This window comes from Aplysia californica, unplaced genomic scaffold, assembly GCF_000002075.1.
Source record: "Aplysia californica isolate F4 #8 unplaced genomic scaffold, AplCal3.0 scaffold00292, whole genome shotgun sequence".
NCBI classification, from domain to species: Eukaryota; Metazoa; Mollusca; class Gastropoda; order Aplysiida; family Aplysiidae; genus Aplysia; species Aplysia californica.
The window spans coordinates 504,094-519,959 of NW_004797562.1; the positions used below are offsets into that span (position 1 = coordinate 504,094).

The 15,866-nt window shown below is 39.9% G+C and overlaps 1 protein-coding gene across 1 annotated transcript in view; it reads right to left on the minus strand.

Moving 5' to 3' along the window:
- LOC100533317 (capsulin) overlaps positions 1–15,866 on the minus strand; it is a gene marked incomplete in the record, with an annotated part of 101,194 nt that overhangs the window by 25,652 nt on the left and 59,676 nt on the right. The window contains 3 exon segments of the mRNA NM_001204615.1: positions 2,900–3,322; positions 11,334–11,600; positions 13,896–14,150. Of these exon segments, the coding sequence (NP_001191544.1) occupies positions 2,900–3,322; positions 11,334–11,600; positions 13,896–14,150 (945 nt within the window).

The window sequence follows — 15,866 nt, forward strand, 5'->3', positions numbered from 1 at the left end:
GTTTGTTTTCTGGCCTGCGAATCGCGCGATCGGGTGGCTTGCAGCCAATCACAACAAGGCTGAGTCACGTGTCCATTTTGACCCATGAATACATTTAAGTAATACTGTGGCCTCGATTCGACTCATTTTGGAAGGAAATTTGCATCTTTAAGTACATTTTTGCTTTTTCATTGCACTTTACATGATCAATAAAGTTGTATCGCATTATAATAGGTTGTACAATATAAGATTTGTGCTGAAAAACAGCAGAAAAACTGAAATCAAAGCACTTGACCTAGATCTAGATCTAGATTATTTCGTTCTCAGGAGGGCTAAAAATAGGCCATGTTAGACCAAGAATCTAGCTAAGGACGTGTCTAGATCTAGATCTACGTTCTCTAATGTTTAGTGCTTCCAATTTTCCGCCAATTTTTAGTTTACTCCAGACCTTGTCTACAGGTCCACTAGATCTAGGCCTAGATTCTAGATCTACATCTCGATTTATTATGTCGCTTTGCCTTTCCTGAAACAGTGCTGTTATGAAGCTTAATCTACCCGTCGCTGATAACAGTTCTGATGGCCGAGTGAACAGTGTGTCTGCGTTTGAAACGCGAAGTATTATTTTGTGAGCGTGTGTTCGAATCTCAGTCCGAGCTTTTTTTTTTCCCCTTCTTCTCATCCTCCCAACTTACCAACAATTTTTCCCATAATTATAATTTGTTGCTTTTTAGTTTTTTTAAAGTGGTAAATAAATCTCCAGTGCTGTCTGTTGGTCTCGTAATCATAACTCAATGGGCTAAAAATAGGTTTAGCTGGTCTGATGTCGGTGGACGCGGATCGTTTTGAGTCGCTTCTACACCATGCAAAAACGTCGTACATTAGCCTGGCCTGGAAATGATCTTATTTTGGTGGACGCATAGACTAAAGCAAGTTACCAAGCAAGCAAGCACTCACGAATACACACTCACACACACACACACACACACACACACACACACACACTCACACACACACACACACACACACACACACACACACACACACACACACACAGAGTCCAAGAGTACGGTAGGCATATTTTTATGTATTCATGGGTCAAAGGTCCAGCCAATCGTAGTCTGGGTTGTGTAGTCGCATGTAGGTTAAAGGTTTCTCTACTTTAACTTCCAGGGCGTCGAGTACAATCGCGCGGGGCTGTAGTGTGCACTGAAACCCCGACCCGATAGGCCCGACCAGACCCGACCCGACCCGACCTGAACGCGTTTGTGGGCACCCCCTATTATGCTAGATGGTAAAAAAAAATCTTTTATACCTTTCTTTCTTTGGTTTTGGTTGTACATATCTGCCCCTGCGTGATCTTACAATTTGTTTGGAAAGGTCGTGATGGGTCGTTTATATTGCTTTTTATATTTTTTATACGTGTGGTGTTATATATTTCATCCATTCTATTAAAATCATATCCAGAGATCTTGATGGCTTTCTTAATGTTTCTATCAAATGTTTCTTTGTCTTCCACCTTACAATTCACACCCCAGCAGCAAATACTAAATAATAGCACACTTTCATTTGTAGAATGGTAAAAAAAGGGACATAATCTTATTGTCAACACGGAAACTTCTTAATTTCCTTAAAACAAACATTCTTTGATTTACTTTTTATGCTCAAGAGCATCGTAGAGATGCCAGTCAAGTTTGTTATCGATTGTAACACCAAGATACTTGTAAGAGCTTACCACCTCCACTTCCTCATCTTGTCTAGAAAGACAACATCGTCACAATTTTAAGATATTTCAGTTAAATATCATCAGCCCCTTAATGGCGTGAAATGTATTCTTCATTCTTATATTATGATATTTCGTCAATGCTTCTCCTCACTCTTTCGTTATCCTTACATTTGTTTTATCGCCCACCCGAGCTTAAAAGCACGCGACATGGGAACCTTTGAAGAGCATTCTTGGACATTGGATTATATATATATATATATATATATATATATATATATATATATATATATATATATATATATATATACGGTCAAACCTGTGTAAGACGGCCACCCATTGTCAAGGAGAAAAGTGGCCGTATACGGCAGGTGGCTGTCTTAGGCAGGATTGATCAAGATGAAGAAAACAAACCATTCCCAACTGAAGTCCCAATCGAAAGTATCATTGTTGCTGTTTTTGTTGTTGTTGGTTTGTATTTTGTTTGTTATTTTTATTTTGTTGCTGATTTTGCGCAAGAGTGACAATAAAACGAAATGTATATGACGAGGGAGACGGAGTGCCATGTTAAAACAAACACATGGGTCGCCACCACTCGAAGAACGAGTGGCGCTTCTGTCACAAGTTCATGTTGACGTCCTTTGTAATTTTGTTACAGACTGGGTAAACAGTGACCACTCATCTCACGTACGATTTGTGTATGAGTTCTGGGATGGGCTTATGGGTTATGAGGGATCACATGCTTACCTCACCAGCAGCTGAAAATTGGTACCTATTGATAGCCACATATTATATTATATATATATATATATATATATATATATATATTCATTTTTCAAAGTTCCTTGTTATACACTTTGATCAGTCCTTTCGGAGAATGACGTTTGATTAGAGGTTTTGTTTTTCAAACAAAGCTCTTCAGTTGAAAAAGGGTGTAAAAGAAATTGTAATAGCAGAAGTTCCACGCCCCCATAGACCTAACTGAGATAATTTAGAAGAAACAGATTGCTTTGACCCGTGTCTGTCAGAGCAACCCGGGCTGAGACAGATACAAAATCAAGTCAGACATATGGAGATACTCTTTTAATTTTTGAAAATCCCCACTCTTGAATCGTACTCCAATTAATTTTCTGCATGCGCAACAATACTGACACTGATAAAAGGAAAGGACAACTATAGTATTTGAACAAGCAAACCAACCTGGAGCAACTGTTGTTGCTGGTGCAACTGTTGTTGCTGTCTCCCGGTAACAAACGGTGAACACAGCCCTGCATTGTGACAGTGCGACGAATTCGTTGCCGTGGTAGTAGTAAGTCAAGCCCTCCCGACATGTCGAATAACCGTGTCCATAGCCATTTCCCTGACGCCCGCTATTATACCCATAACCTTGTGACAAAGGGTAACCATATCCTTGACTGTTTCCGAGTGATGGATACCTACTGCCGTATCCATACCCAGACCCTTGGTTGTATCCTCTTCCTTGAGCGGAACCATAACTGTTACCATAGCCGTATCCGTTTCCAGGACTCTTCACTCCTAATGTGGGACCCAGTTTCACACTGACGATCTCGCCATTGAAGCTTTTCTTCACACCGTAATAGGAGACCACTTTTTTGCATATATCTGTAAACAAAGGATATATAGCATATATACACTACTGATTGAAAGGCGGGGTGGGGGCGGGGATATTACAGTTGGAAAAGTCTATAAACCAGTTGAAACTGCATACAGAAAAGGAAGAGAAAATAGAAACAACGTTTAACAAATAATACTCAAAACAAGGTTAAAAATGAACAATATTATTATGATAATACAAGCTGGAGATGTGTGTTTATCGCGACAACCTGAAGTTTAGGACTTAAACTATCTTGTATTGCTTTGGACTGTCACTAAAGCCACGACTAATTGAGGACAATATCGCTGTTTTGCAAGAATTTAAAAGAATTTTGGAGGAAGTGTCTGTTTAAAAAAAAAGATTAAAAAAAATGATTCTGTGAATATATCAGTCCGTTACTGCGCTATACCGTAAACGATCTTTTGTGAATATCTCTGGAAGTTACAGGTCGATCTTCATGATTTTTTCACCAGAAGTTAGAAAGACTTCCTCTATACGGTGTAGCACATTACAAAACCCAGCAGTTTAAAATTCTTATATGTTGTGGTTGTATTTGTTTGGTAACGAGTGTCTGGTTGATGCGCAAGGTGTCTGTTTGGGTGCAACATATCGACTGGTTGAGTGCGCAAAAGCACCATGATTACAGCTCTAGATCAAGATCTAGCTCTTTTTTGGCACTTTTCATCTTTCTCTATCTTGGCCTTGTCTTCTTTTCCTTGCAAAAAGTTCCTGTACTGACCGGAACTGGCCAAGGTCAATAAGGCGTGTTCTTTTTGGGAGCTGTGCGCCCCCTAACGGGAGATTTCCTTGCTTATACCGTGTGTATGTGTTTTGATAATGGATAAAAAGAAAGGTGCTGTGGACACAAGAAGGGGAAATAAGAAAACAAGAATTAGACTATACCTAGACTAGTTTTCTTAAAGGAAAAGGACAAAAAAGAAGAAGAAAAAGAGGTGAAAAGAAGAAAATGAACATTTTTGGAGATTAACATTTCCATATTAATTAATATTGACAAGAATACTTTCTGATCATCTTTCAATGGCAATATAACGCATCCAAACGGAAAGAAAACAGTCTGTTTCAGTGTGCAACGCAGGTCATAAAGAAATAAGTAAAACAACCAAAGGGCCTAGAAGCCACGCTATCAATGCCAAATAGCAAAAAAGCCGATACTACGCACTTAAACGGACAGAATAAATTTGGTCTGCATTAGTGCGCAACCCTATTTGGAATGTTCCTGCGCATAAAGAAGCAGCCTGCGATAGTATTTTATCGTTTCTAGTATACATTCCACGATACATTAGAGCTAGATTAACTAGATGTGCTAAATAATCCCAAGCGCATAGTTAAGTCACCGATACCTATTACGAAAACAATCAACAAGAAGGGACAAAATTTTCCGACACCTTAGAACCACGTGTGTAGACAGAGACAGAAACCTCCAAAACGAAAGTGAAATAAGCTACATTCTGCGCAAGCTCACAGAAAGTGATACCGTTTCCGCTGTTCTTATCCAAAACAAAGCAGGAGACCAGGGTTACGCACCCAAGCAGACACGCAGTGATCAGGATTAACTAAATAAAAATAAAAATACAAGAAAATAAATTTGTTTCGGAAAGCAGTACATAAATGCATAAATAATACACAGTATAGTAAACACAGACAATCTACACACCATCGCTGGTCGCCTCTGAGCGACGCGCTGTTCTTAGCTCTTTGGGCTACGGTTATCGTGCCTTGTTCAAGGACACACCCTAGTGTCCCAAAACGCCGTGTCACTGACACACACTTGACATAATTGTGAGCTGGGGCTAATTTACAGTGCACAGCCCCTGCGACCCCCCGCCACATGGTCGGGAAAATTAATTAAAGTCAATTGTTTATGTTTTAGCGTTCGTGCTCAAGGCCTTATCTCGAAAAGAAGCTCCAAAATGTTATTTTCATAATCTTTCTCACATGAAAGGAAAAGCGTAAAGACTAGATATTTTTTAACACAATCAGAAATTGGATCTTTTTATTGATTGCCTGTAGGCCCTATACTACATAATTTTATTATACTAGCGTATTACAGTGCTTTGTTTTCTGACCACTGTTACACTCCTTGTTCACAACACCACTTAGTTCCTTCATAAGAAGTCATGATAGTTCCTGTCACATTTACGCAGACGACACCCAGATGCCTATGTCCCAAGAGCCAGTCAAATGCATTTTAACAGCTCAAATCATGACAAGACGTGTTTTCAAAGTCAAGACCTGAATGACGACCATAAGACCCAAATGATTTTATGGAAGCCAAAGTCTGTGGTGACAGAATTTGATAGGACTGAACATCTTGTTGTTGGAGAAAGTGATTTTAAAGCAAAGGCAAAAAATTTAGAAGTTATATCTGTCAATAAATTTTCTATGCACCAACAACTACAAAATATATGTAAGGCTGCATATTAAGAGATACGAAGAATCGTAATGGCACCAAGACATCTCTTAAGACACTGACAGATAAGATAAGATAAGATAAGATACATCTTTATTGTCCAGATCCTGGCACATTGGTTTGGTGTTCCACCACGTGTACACATACACACACACACACACACACACACACACACACACACACACACACACACACATACATACACAAACATACACACGCACACACGTGCACACACATGCACACACAAGTAGGCTTACAATCAAATGCATAATATAAATGAGCAGCAATATAAACAATAAAAATCGTACGCTAGATACACACTCAATGTTATTTTGATGCATGCTCTAAGGTCGTAAGTATACTTATACAAGATGGTTAAGATGGAAGCATTTTGATAGATGATGGTAAAAATGACCTTCTGTATCTTTCTTTATTACAGATCAGAAGCCTAGGTCTTTTGCTTCTGACGGATGTTTTTATTTGAGGGAACAAGGGATGTTTGTTGTCTAAAAAGATGGAATTAATTTTCTTAGTGCAAGCTGTTTTGACGTCATAATTTCTATTGTCCAGCATTGACTTTTGCAACTCACTCCTTATAAAAACAACACCAGAACTAATCAATGCAATGCAAATACTTCAGTACTAAGCTGCGAGAGCATTTTTTTCAAAAGTGTATAAGAGAACACACAACATCATTCCTTCAGAGCTACACTGGTTCTCTCTCAAAGCCCTTGTTTATTACACATTTGCAGTAATGTGTTATACGATTTTGCACCAAGATATCTTTCTAATTGACGACAGGAGTAAATTCAATCTCGAAATTTACGGTCCATTAATTTTTTTTTCTTTAAATAAAACGCAAAACTGAGCCTCATAAAACTGAATGAATAAATGGCATTTTCGGCAGCTGCTCCCTCAGTGTGGATTTCCCTCCTACTGCATTTTATAGAGGCTCCTACTTGGACAGCATTTAAATCTGAAGTAAAAACATGTATTTAAATCCTATTTTACTAACTAGTTTTTTGTTTGTTCGTTGTTTGTTTTTTGTAAGTTTTTTACGGCACTCCCAACTGCATAAGATGAGCGCGCGAGACACATTAAACATTTTCAGTAGGTAGGAAATTTTGCATTTTGCCTGGGTGGCGGCCAAGCCTACTGTTATCGATTTTAGACCACCAAGGGATCTTTAACGTGCGCAATTTGCACACGGGACCTCCGAGAGTTTGAGCCCTTGTCCGAGAAAGCTAGGTGTAGATCTTTCCTACCAGAAGATCAGGGGAGTGGCTGAAAGACAGCAGTAAGAAGGAGCCAAGGAGTAGCAGTAAAAAGGCTGCAGAAAGAGTCAAAAGCGCAGAGGAGGGGGTAAACGGAGGTGAAGGGGTTGGAGCAGAAAGTGGAGACGAAAACAGACGACAGAACATTGCTAGAGAGCAGGAAAGGAGATGAAAGGAGACAATTTTAGAGAAGACATTTTTTTCTGTCGCTACCCGAATTCGAACCCGGGGCCTTTGAATGAGAGGCGAACCCCTTAATCTCTAAGCCACGAGAGCGTCCACTAACTAGTTTGATTTCTATTTCAACAGAAAGTGTGATCAGAAGCCATAGTGACAGTCTGTTAGTTTAATAATTATTGTTCTTTGCAAGCGTATGAGGTATGTATTATATATTTGACAACTTGGAAACACATGTGTCTCTTTTCACATAATAATAATAATAATAATAATAATAATAATAATAATAATAATAATAATAATAAATAGCATTTGTATAGCGCATATCCCCGCTCAACTGCAGGCTGTATGCGCTTTACACTATATTATTACCCCAGCAGACCACAGAACACTCCGAAACATTCTCAGCTTCCCGGGAAGCATACAGTGCAAGCAGCTGATTAAGCGCCCAAACACTAACAAACTGACAAGATCTTTCGCTGTCTATAGCCGGGTACCCATTCCCACCTGGGTGAAGTGAGGAAAATTCGTGTAAAGTGCCTCTCCCAAGGACACAACGACGGGCCCCTGACGGGATTCGAACCCACGACCTTACGGTTGCGAGTCCGAGAGACTGACCACTAGGCCACCGACGCCACATAAAACTACGACAGCTACAGAGTTGAAAGTTGGCAAGTACCTGCGAAAAGATAGATAGGTCCCCATGACGAAGCCCAATTTTTTAATTTATTTCTTCCTGAATTTAGACAAATATATTTGACAAAAAGTTCCCGTCCTTCTTTGGTCTTTGTGATTATTCAACTGAGAAACGAAACAAATATGCGTAGAGCTGTCCTTCTCGGCGGAAGTGCCGGAAGTGATATTTTGCGATGTGCATTTCGTTTTTAGAGAATAGATCTAGACCTTCTAATTTTTTTGCATCTCTCAAGATTTATTGCTCCATTCCAGTAGAGTGTAAATATAGTATGCCAATGACTTTCAGTTTATGGTTAATGCACCGATCATCCCTTTCATCGAAAGTGGGCCCTGCTAGTTTGAAATAATTGCTGTGTGTTGAATGGGCCAGAATGCATGGAAAGGTGATTTAAATCTTATTTCATTGTGAAGCACCTAGAACCTCCAAGGAGTGGGCGTAATAGTAGTGGCCGTTAATCATGTTCCTGATGAAGCCCGAACAGGGCGAAAGTTGTATATTGAATTTAAAACTGTCATAAAACTTCTAATCTACTCAGGTTGAGATTTGCTTTTTGTTTTTCGTTTGGTACTATGGGGAGGGACATCAACCTGCATGGAAAAGCCAGAAAAATATCCAACTGGCACGATCAGCAAGTCAACCCTTTCATGGATAATGAAATGGCATGGTACCACCTGCAATGATACCCTATTCTCCAACCAAGTAAGTAAGTAATTACTAGATCTATTTAACTATTACTATTATTACCATCATCATTATTGTTATTAATATAAGTCGGTGGCCTAGCGGTTAGGCTACCGGATTCGAGATTGGTCCTTTCGGAGATGGGCGTTAAACTCAGAAGTCCCGCCTCTTAAATAACCTAATACATGTAGTGTTGAAATGGGTGTTAAACATATGCTATTTCACCATGTTTCATTATCATTAAGATTATTATGATTATTATGATTATTATTATGATTATGATTATGATTATGATGATGATGATGATGATGATGATGATGATGATGATGATGATGATGATGATGATGATGATGATGACATTATCGCCTTGCACAATGGTTGCTCTGAAACAACCCTACAATTTCTCACTGATCTGAACAAGGTGCACAACTACATCAAATTTACTTATCCCAGCCCAGATAAGTCCACTTCTTTCCTGGACATGTCCCTTCTCATTGCAGATAACCAAATTGAGACAGACCTGTACAAAAAAACCTACCGACTCAAATCGTTACCTCCCACCTTCTTCAAACCATCCTAAACATATATTCCGTTCTGTGGTCTATAGTGGTGCCCTTAGACTACGCCGCATTTGCTCCTGTGAAAATTCTTTTAAATAACGGATAGAGGAATTCACAGTCAACCTTCTTCACAGTGGGTACCAAAAAGATTTTATAACGCCCATTATCGAGAAAGTCAGCAAATTGAACCGCACAACCCTCCTGACCTACAAACCCCTAAAGCCAAAACAGAAAAGACCATTTTTCGTCACTACTCATCACCAAAAACTACCTAAGGTACATAAAATCCACAGCCAACACAAAAGCATCTTGGAAAAATCAGACAAAATGAAAGCCTGCTTCCCCGACCCTCCTCTGATTGCACTTCGTCAGCCTCCTAATCTTGGCAACCTCCTCATTCGCACTAGAGCAGTAACACCCACGTCCTCACTTCCGGTAAACCCATGTTCCCCGCCTCAAAATTATCCTTGTCAAAAACCTAGATGCAAAACATGTGCCTACATGAAAGTAACCAACTTTGTAGAAGGCCCCCACTTTAAAAGAAAACTTTCCCACAGCATCACTTGTGAAACCAAAAATGTAATCTATCTCATATCCTGTAAAGTCTGTCCAGCTCAATATGTAGGTCAAACTACCACCACACTAAGAGCTAGGTTTAATAACCATAGGTATTCAGTCCAGAAAAACTCCAGCACACCAGTTGGCCAACATTTCAACAGTCCTGGTCACAATGGTACCTCCGATTTGCAGCTTCAGGGAATTGAAATAGTCCAATATCCTACTAAAGAAAAACTTAACCAAAGAGAATCAATGTGGATTTGGAACTTGGGGTCTCACAAAATTCTCAATGGCCTTAACATCGACGAGCCCCATTTTAAGGACCTAAAATTTACAACGTAACGTACTATTCACCCCTTATGTTCCTGCAACACCCTCCCTTTGGCCCTGCCTTTCTGTTATACTCCTTACCTCCACGTACTAGTTCTCTCTCTCTCTTTCTCTCTCTCTCTCTCTCTCTCTCTCTCTCTCTCTCTCTCTCTCTCTCTCTCTCTCTCTCTCTCTCTCTCTCTCCACTTTTTGCCTTCGTGTTTCCCCTCCTCTAGCCTTTTCGACTCATTGATTGTGTTCACCGCACCCTTCCGTTATTATATTCCTTACCTCCCTGCCTTTCTGTTATACTCCTTACCTCCACGTACTAGTTCTCTCTCTCTCTCTCTCTCTCTCTCTCTCTCTCTCTCTCTCTCTCTCTCTCCACTTTTTGCCTTCGTGTTTCCCCTCCTCTAGCCTTTTCGACTCATTGATTGTGTTCACCGCACCCTTCCGTTATTATATTCCTTACATCCATGCATATGTTCCCCCCCCCCTCTCTCTCTCTCTCTCTCTCTCTGTCTTTATCTCTCCCTCTTTTCCTTTCCCTCTCTCTCTGCCACCTCTGGCCCTAGTGTTTCTCTTTCTCTGGCCTTTCCGATTTGTGTTCACCGCACCCTTCTGTTATTATATTCCTTACTTCCACGCACCTTTCCACCTCCCCCCCTCTCTCTCTCTCTCTACCACTTCTGGCTTTAGTGTTCCCTTCTCTCCGGCGATTTGTACTCACCGCTCCTTTAAATATTCAGACATTTATGTACGCACTTTAGTTTTTATAGCCTGTGTATATGATGATGGTGATGGAGATATTTCCGATATTGTCCAATCCACACCAATACGTAACTTATAGTGAACACTTTGTTGCTGTGGCGTCATCACCCATTTATTTTTCCCAAATACTATGTTCCTGATGAAACCTTATTGGCGAAACGTTGAACTGTGAAATATATATATTTTTTTGGAAATACAACAAGGTCTTAACTGTTTTAATACCTTCTTTATACAATGATGATGATGATGATGATGATGATGATGATGATGATGATGATGATGATGATGCAAAGCATAACACAATATGTTGCTGTTGTAGCTGGTGTTATTGTTGGTGTTGATGCTGTAGTTTTTGTTGATGTTATTGTCGTTGTTGTGGTCTTTGTTGTTGTTGTTGTTGTTCTTTTTGTTGTTGTTATTGTTCTTGTTGTTATTGTTGAAGATGATGTTTTTCTATTTCTGCTGTTGTTCTTGAGCCTGTGTGTGTGTTTTTTTATTCTACATTTTTCATGTGCACTCTTTCCGCTGCCAGTGTTGCAGTGCTGATTTATCGCATCGTACCTGGTGATACAGTGGTTGCCGGGGCAACTGTCTGCGGCCTCTCGTAGCACACCTTGAACACACCGGAGCAGCTTCTCACTGAGAGGACACTTCCGCTGAAGGAGTAATCGGAGCCTTCGTAACAACTGCCGTACCCGTAGCTGGCTGGGCCGTACCCGTACGAATTACTCCTGATGACGATGCCCTTGACGACCTCCACACTGATGATATCGCCTCCAAACTCTCTATTTCCCTTCTTGACGATATGGACGTTCTCACATTCTGGTTCTGTACTCAGGAATACAGGATTGTTTGGTTTTTTTTTTTTTAAATATGGCTGTGAATGCTGGACAATCACTAAAGACAATGAAAATAAAAATAGAAGCAACAGAAATGTTGTTTCTAAGGAGACTGCTTATAATATCTTGGAAAGAAAAGAAATCAAATGATGTAGTAGTTGATGAAGCCCACATGGGACGCTCACTGATAAAAACAATCAGGAAAAGACAAAATATGCAGTTTTTGGGACACCTGAATAGACATAAAGTCTTGAACATCTAGCTCTCACTGGCAAAACTGAAGGCAAGCGAGGCATGGGTAGGCCCAGGGCAACCAACTTACAGCACCTGAACAGTTGGGTAATGTGGAAAGATCAGGGTAACGTAGCTTTTTTTTTCAGAACATCCGAGCAAAGGAATGAATAGAGAACCAAGGTCGCCGACGTCTGCCGCAGATTTAGCACTTGATGATGATGAGTAGGCCTGCTATCGGCTATGTCGAAGGAAATTTAGTTTGAAATATAAATAAGTTAGCATTCTCTGCAATCCCAGACTATGGGGGGAAAGTTCATGACACACTTTCCCCCGGGACCCAATAACCAAATCACGCTCATTGGGTCCTCATTAGGAATGTCTTGCTCTCTGCGACTACACAGTCTAATCTAGTCACTGTTGTATGTGTGCGTGTGAGTGTGTGTTTGTGACAAACACGCATGCACACACATAATACAGAAACAAACACACTCACCAGACATTATCTAGAATTTCTTCTGAACCTATGAAGTCCTGCCTTTGAACTCAACTTACCCTCATTTCAAAGCCCTACCCACATTTTGACCAACCCATCGCCACTGGGACCAAGCTCCTTGTCTTCGAAATGCCACGCCACACTTTTATACTGGGAGGGGGCGATAGCTCAGCTGACACCATGCTTATTATGGTGCAGATGATCTTGGTTAGAACTCCGGACTTTGGGGAGTTTTCAAAGTTCTCCACTTACCTCTTTACTTATTTCATAATCTCACAGTGCTGAAATGAGCGATAAATCAAGGCTATGCAATACCTTAGCACAGGGTGCGAAGGCTGACTTGTTTTGACAGGGCGATCAAAGTGAGACAAAGAGCTTGATACAGATGAGGTCAAACACGAAAATATTTCCTACAATAGAAATACGATTTTAGACAAAACTTCTTTTCCGAGGCAGCATCATTGAGTTGTGAAAGAAAATAAATCATAATATCATTGTATGTTCACTCGCCAAAACAATCGAGTGCATATCTCATTAAATACTTATTCCCACTTTAGGCAAAACGTAATTATGATAACTTTTAAACGCGCATCGGAAATAATTGTCTCAAGATGTTCTAAAAACAGAGTTAACTGAAGATGTGAATATACAAATCGAAGGCAAAGAAAGCAGAGATTACAATACTATAATGTATTATCCATTTGATTTCAAATTCAAAAGTCTTTTATTAACCTTTTTTGACCGACCGACCACCAGGAGCCGATGCCATAACATACCGAAGACCTGATTATAGGGCTATAGAAGTCGAGGGAAATACATGCATCAGAGAGCAGTCAGGAAACTTTTAGGATTAGTCCCCCTCAACTTCTTGCAAGTAGATACTACCTGTCTAATTTTCTAAATGTTAATTTCATAATCCGTGCACGTGGCTGTTTATGAGAGTTGCCCTATTTATGTGTCAATGATATAGCTTCGAATATTGTTCACATTGCTCATTATTCTATTTAGATAGATCAGGCCTACGTCTATGAGGAATTTGACTGCAACGATGTTCCCAAATCAAGGAAGGGAAGCAGTGATTTTATGATTATGTTGAAGTTACCTCCTGCACAGCATTCTATTTGGCGAATGTCTTATGGACATTTTAGTACAGGCCAAGTCATTTAAAAATCTTACTAATATTTCTAATATTCTTATCTTTTTTAGACTTGATTTTGAAGCATGGCCTCAAATTCACAATTTACATACTTTTTCAAAAAGTTCAAAAAGGCTTGATCAATAAAATCTATGGGCTTTGGTATGTCGGCACAGAACCGTAGAAAATCCCACAAATCAGGCAGTATTGGTACGCTCGAAGGTGAGCACAAAAGTCTACTCAAAGTTTGGAAATAATCAACACTTAGAGCACCTTGGCTGGCAATTCCAATCCCTTCAATGTTACCAATAAGATATTTAGATTCAAAACGTCGTAAGGACTTCTATTTTGATATATTGTCGCTAGATTCGTTCCATACGGCGGCTTCTCTTTAAAAAAACCCACACGCACAACAGACTTACCTGGGGCTAGCGTAGTAGCGGGCGCCTCAGTGGCTGTGTCTTCATAGCACACTTTGAAAACGGCCTTGCAGTTTGCTAGAACAACGAATTGGGAGCCCTGGAAGAAGTAATCCACATTCTCAGTGCAGTGGTAGTAGCCTCCACCGTATCCTCCGCTACCGCCGGCTCCCAGAGAAGAAATAAGCTTTGCGCTGACGACATTTCCGCCGAAGTTTTTCTTCACGCCTTTGTAGGAACTCACTCTCTCGCACTTTTCTGGGTTCAAAATCGAAAAGTTTATTTCATTTAGATTTTTCCATGAAAGTAAGAAGCCCTCAGACTTCAACATACAATATGCTGTGTCTAACACAGTGATACACTTCTGTATGAACGATAACTAATGAAATGGTCGAGTGAAAAACAGAATAACTCCAGCAGTTCTTGCAGTACTATAATTGCATAAACTCATGTAGAGAACACACACACACATACACACACAGACACACACACACACACACACACACACACACACACACACACACACACACACACACATACACACACATTTTATATAATATATAGATCTATATACTGGAGACTTCGTTCATCTTTGTGTGCCAGGCTTTGGTCATCAGCGAAGAGTAATTCATTTAGGGCGTCTGGTTCTGTGTTGGCCTCTTTTGTAATTCTATCCATATATAAAAATATGATAAATAGTAGTGGTGAAATTCCACAGTATGTGTGTGTGTGTGTGTGTGTGTGTGTGTGTGTGTGTGCGTGTGTGTGTGTGTGTGTGTGTGCGTGTGATTGTGTGTGTGTGTGTTTGTGTGTGTGTGTGTGTGTGTGTGTGTGTGTGTGTGTGTGTGTGTGTTTTCGCCCATTAAATAAATTTACTTTATAAATAAAGATATTGTAAGGTAATTTTATCAATTAACAATAGCTAAATTGACTTAAAAATCTGAAATAGGAATTAAAATTGATTTATAATAAAGTTCTCGCTCTGAAATTACGCGACTTGACAGCCTCAATTTCTGCGTTCCGTCCGCCATTCTAAATTTTTTCGCGTTTTTGCGAAGCTCACGGGCGCTCCGAAAACGGTCGAAAAATTAGTCAAAATGGAATCAGAAGACTCTGAGAGGGAGAACGAAGAAAATGAACCTCCTCTTTGTGCGAGGAGCGGGTCCGGAAATAGGTAAGTGTCTTCATCCACGCTATCAGTGTGTAGATCTAACAAGCTCACCAACGTAATGAATAAAGTCACAGCCATTTTAAAATGTTTTTTAAAACTGTTTTTTATTTATTTATTTATTTATTTATTTATTTATTTATTTATTTATTTATTTATTGAAATTGATCTCTTACTCGTTATTTTGTACCAATTGGTGTGGAAATATTTTTTGATGGATCTAATTTTTATTTGACACAACACAGGTTGCTAAGGAGTTGTTTACGTCAGCCGGTCAGTGACGCAGTGGGAGTTTTTAAAACTAAACACAAGTGCGTTGTCATTTAAATTTATTTCCTCCTCATAGTTCAAGACTTACAAGCTGAAAATTTAAGTTTGTATCGGACAAGAGGTTATTAACAACAACCCAAGCCTGAGACAGTGTCTACCACTACCGCTGCTGCTCATGGCAAGGACAGAGCACCCCCAGGACCTATGCCGTGCTTTTTTTTTACCCGACCGGACTTCATCTGCCCAGCTGCATTTCCAAGCATTTTTTTGTGCTCAGATGGTGGGACAGATATACAGCTACATCTATCGATATACAGGGATGCAAGGGTGCCAAAAAAACAGTCACTGTGCAACACTTGGACTAAGTTTGTTGACTTTTTGTTTCAGCCAGAAAGAAATTGTTTTGTAGATACACTTGTGATCGGGTAGACTGACACTGATGTTTCGACATTTGGCGATCACTTTTGAAACATTATTTTCATTCCTTAGATGCCACTGTTCTGCTGCAAGCAAATTCATGATTTCAAAGGGGAAGG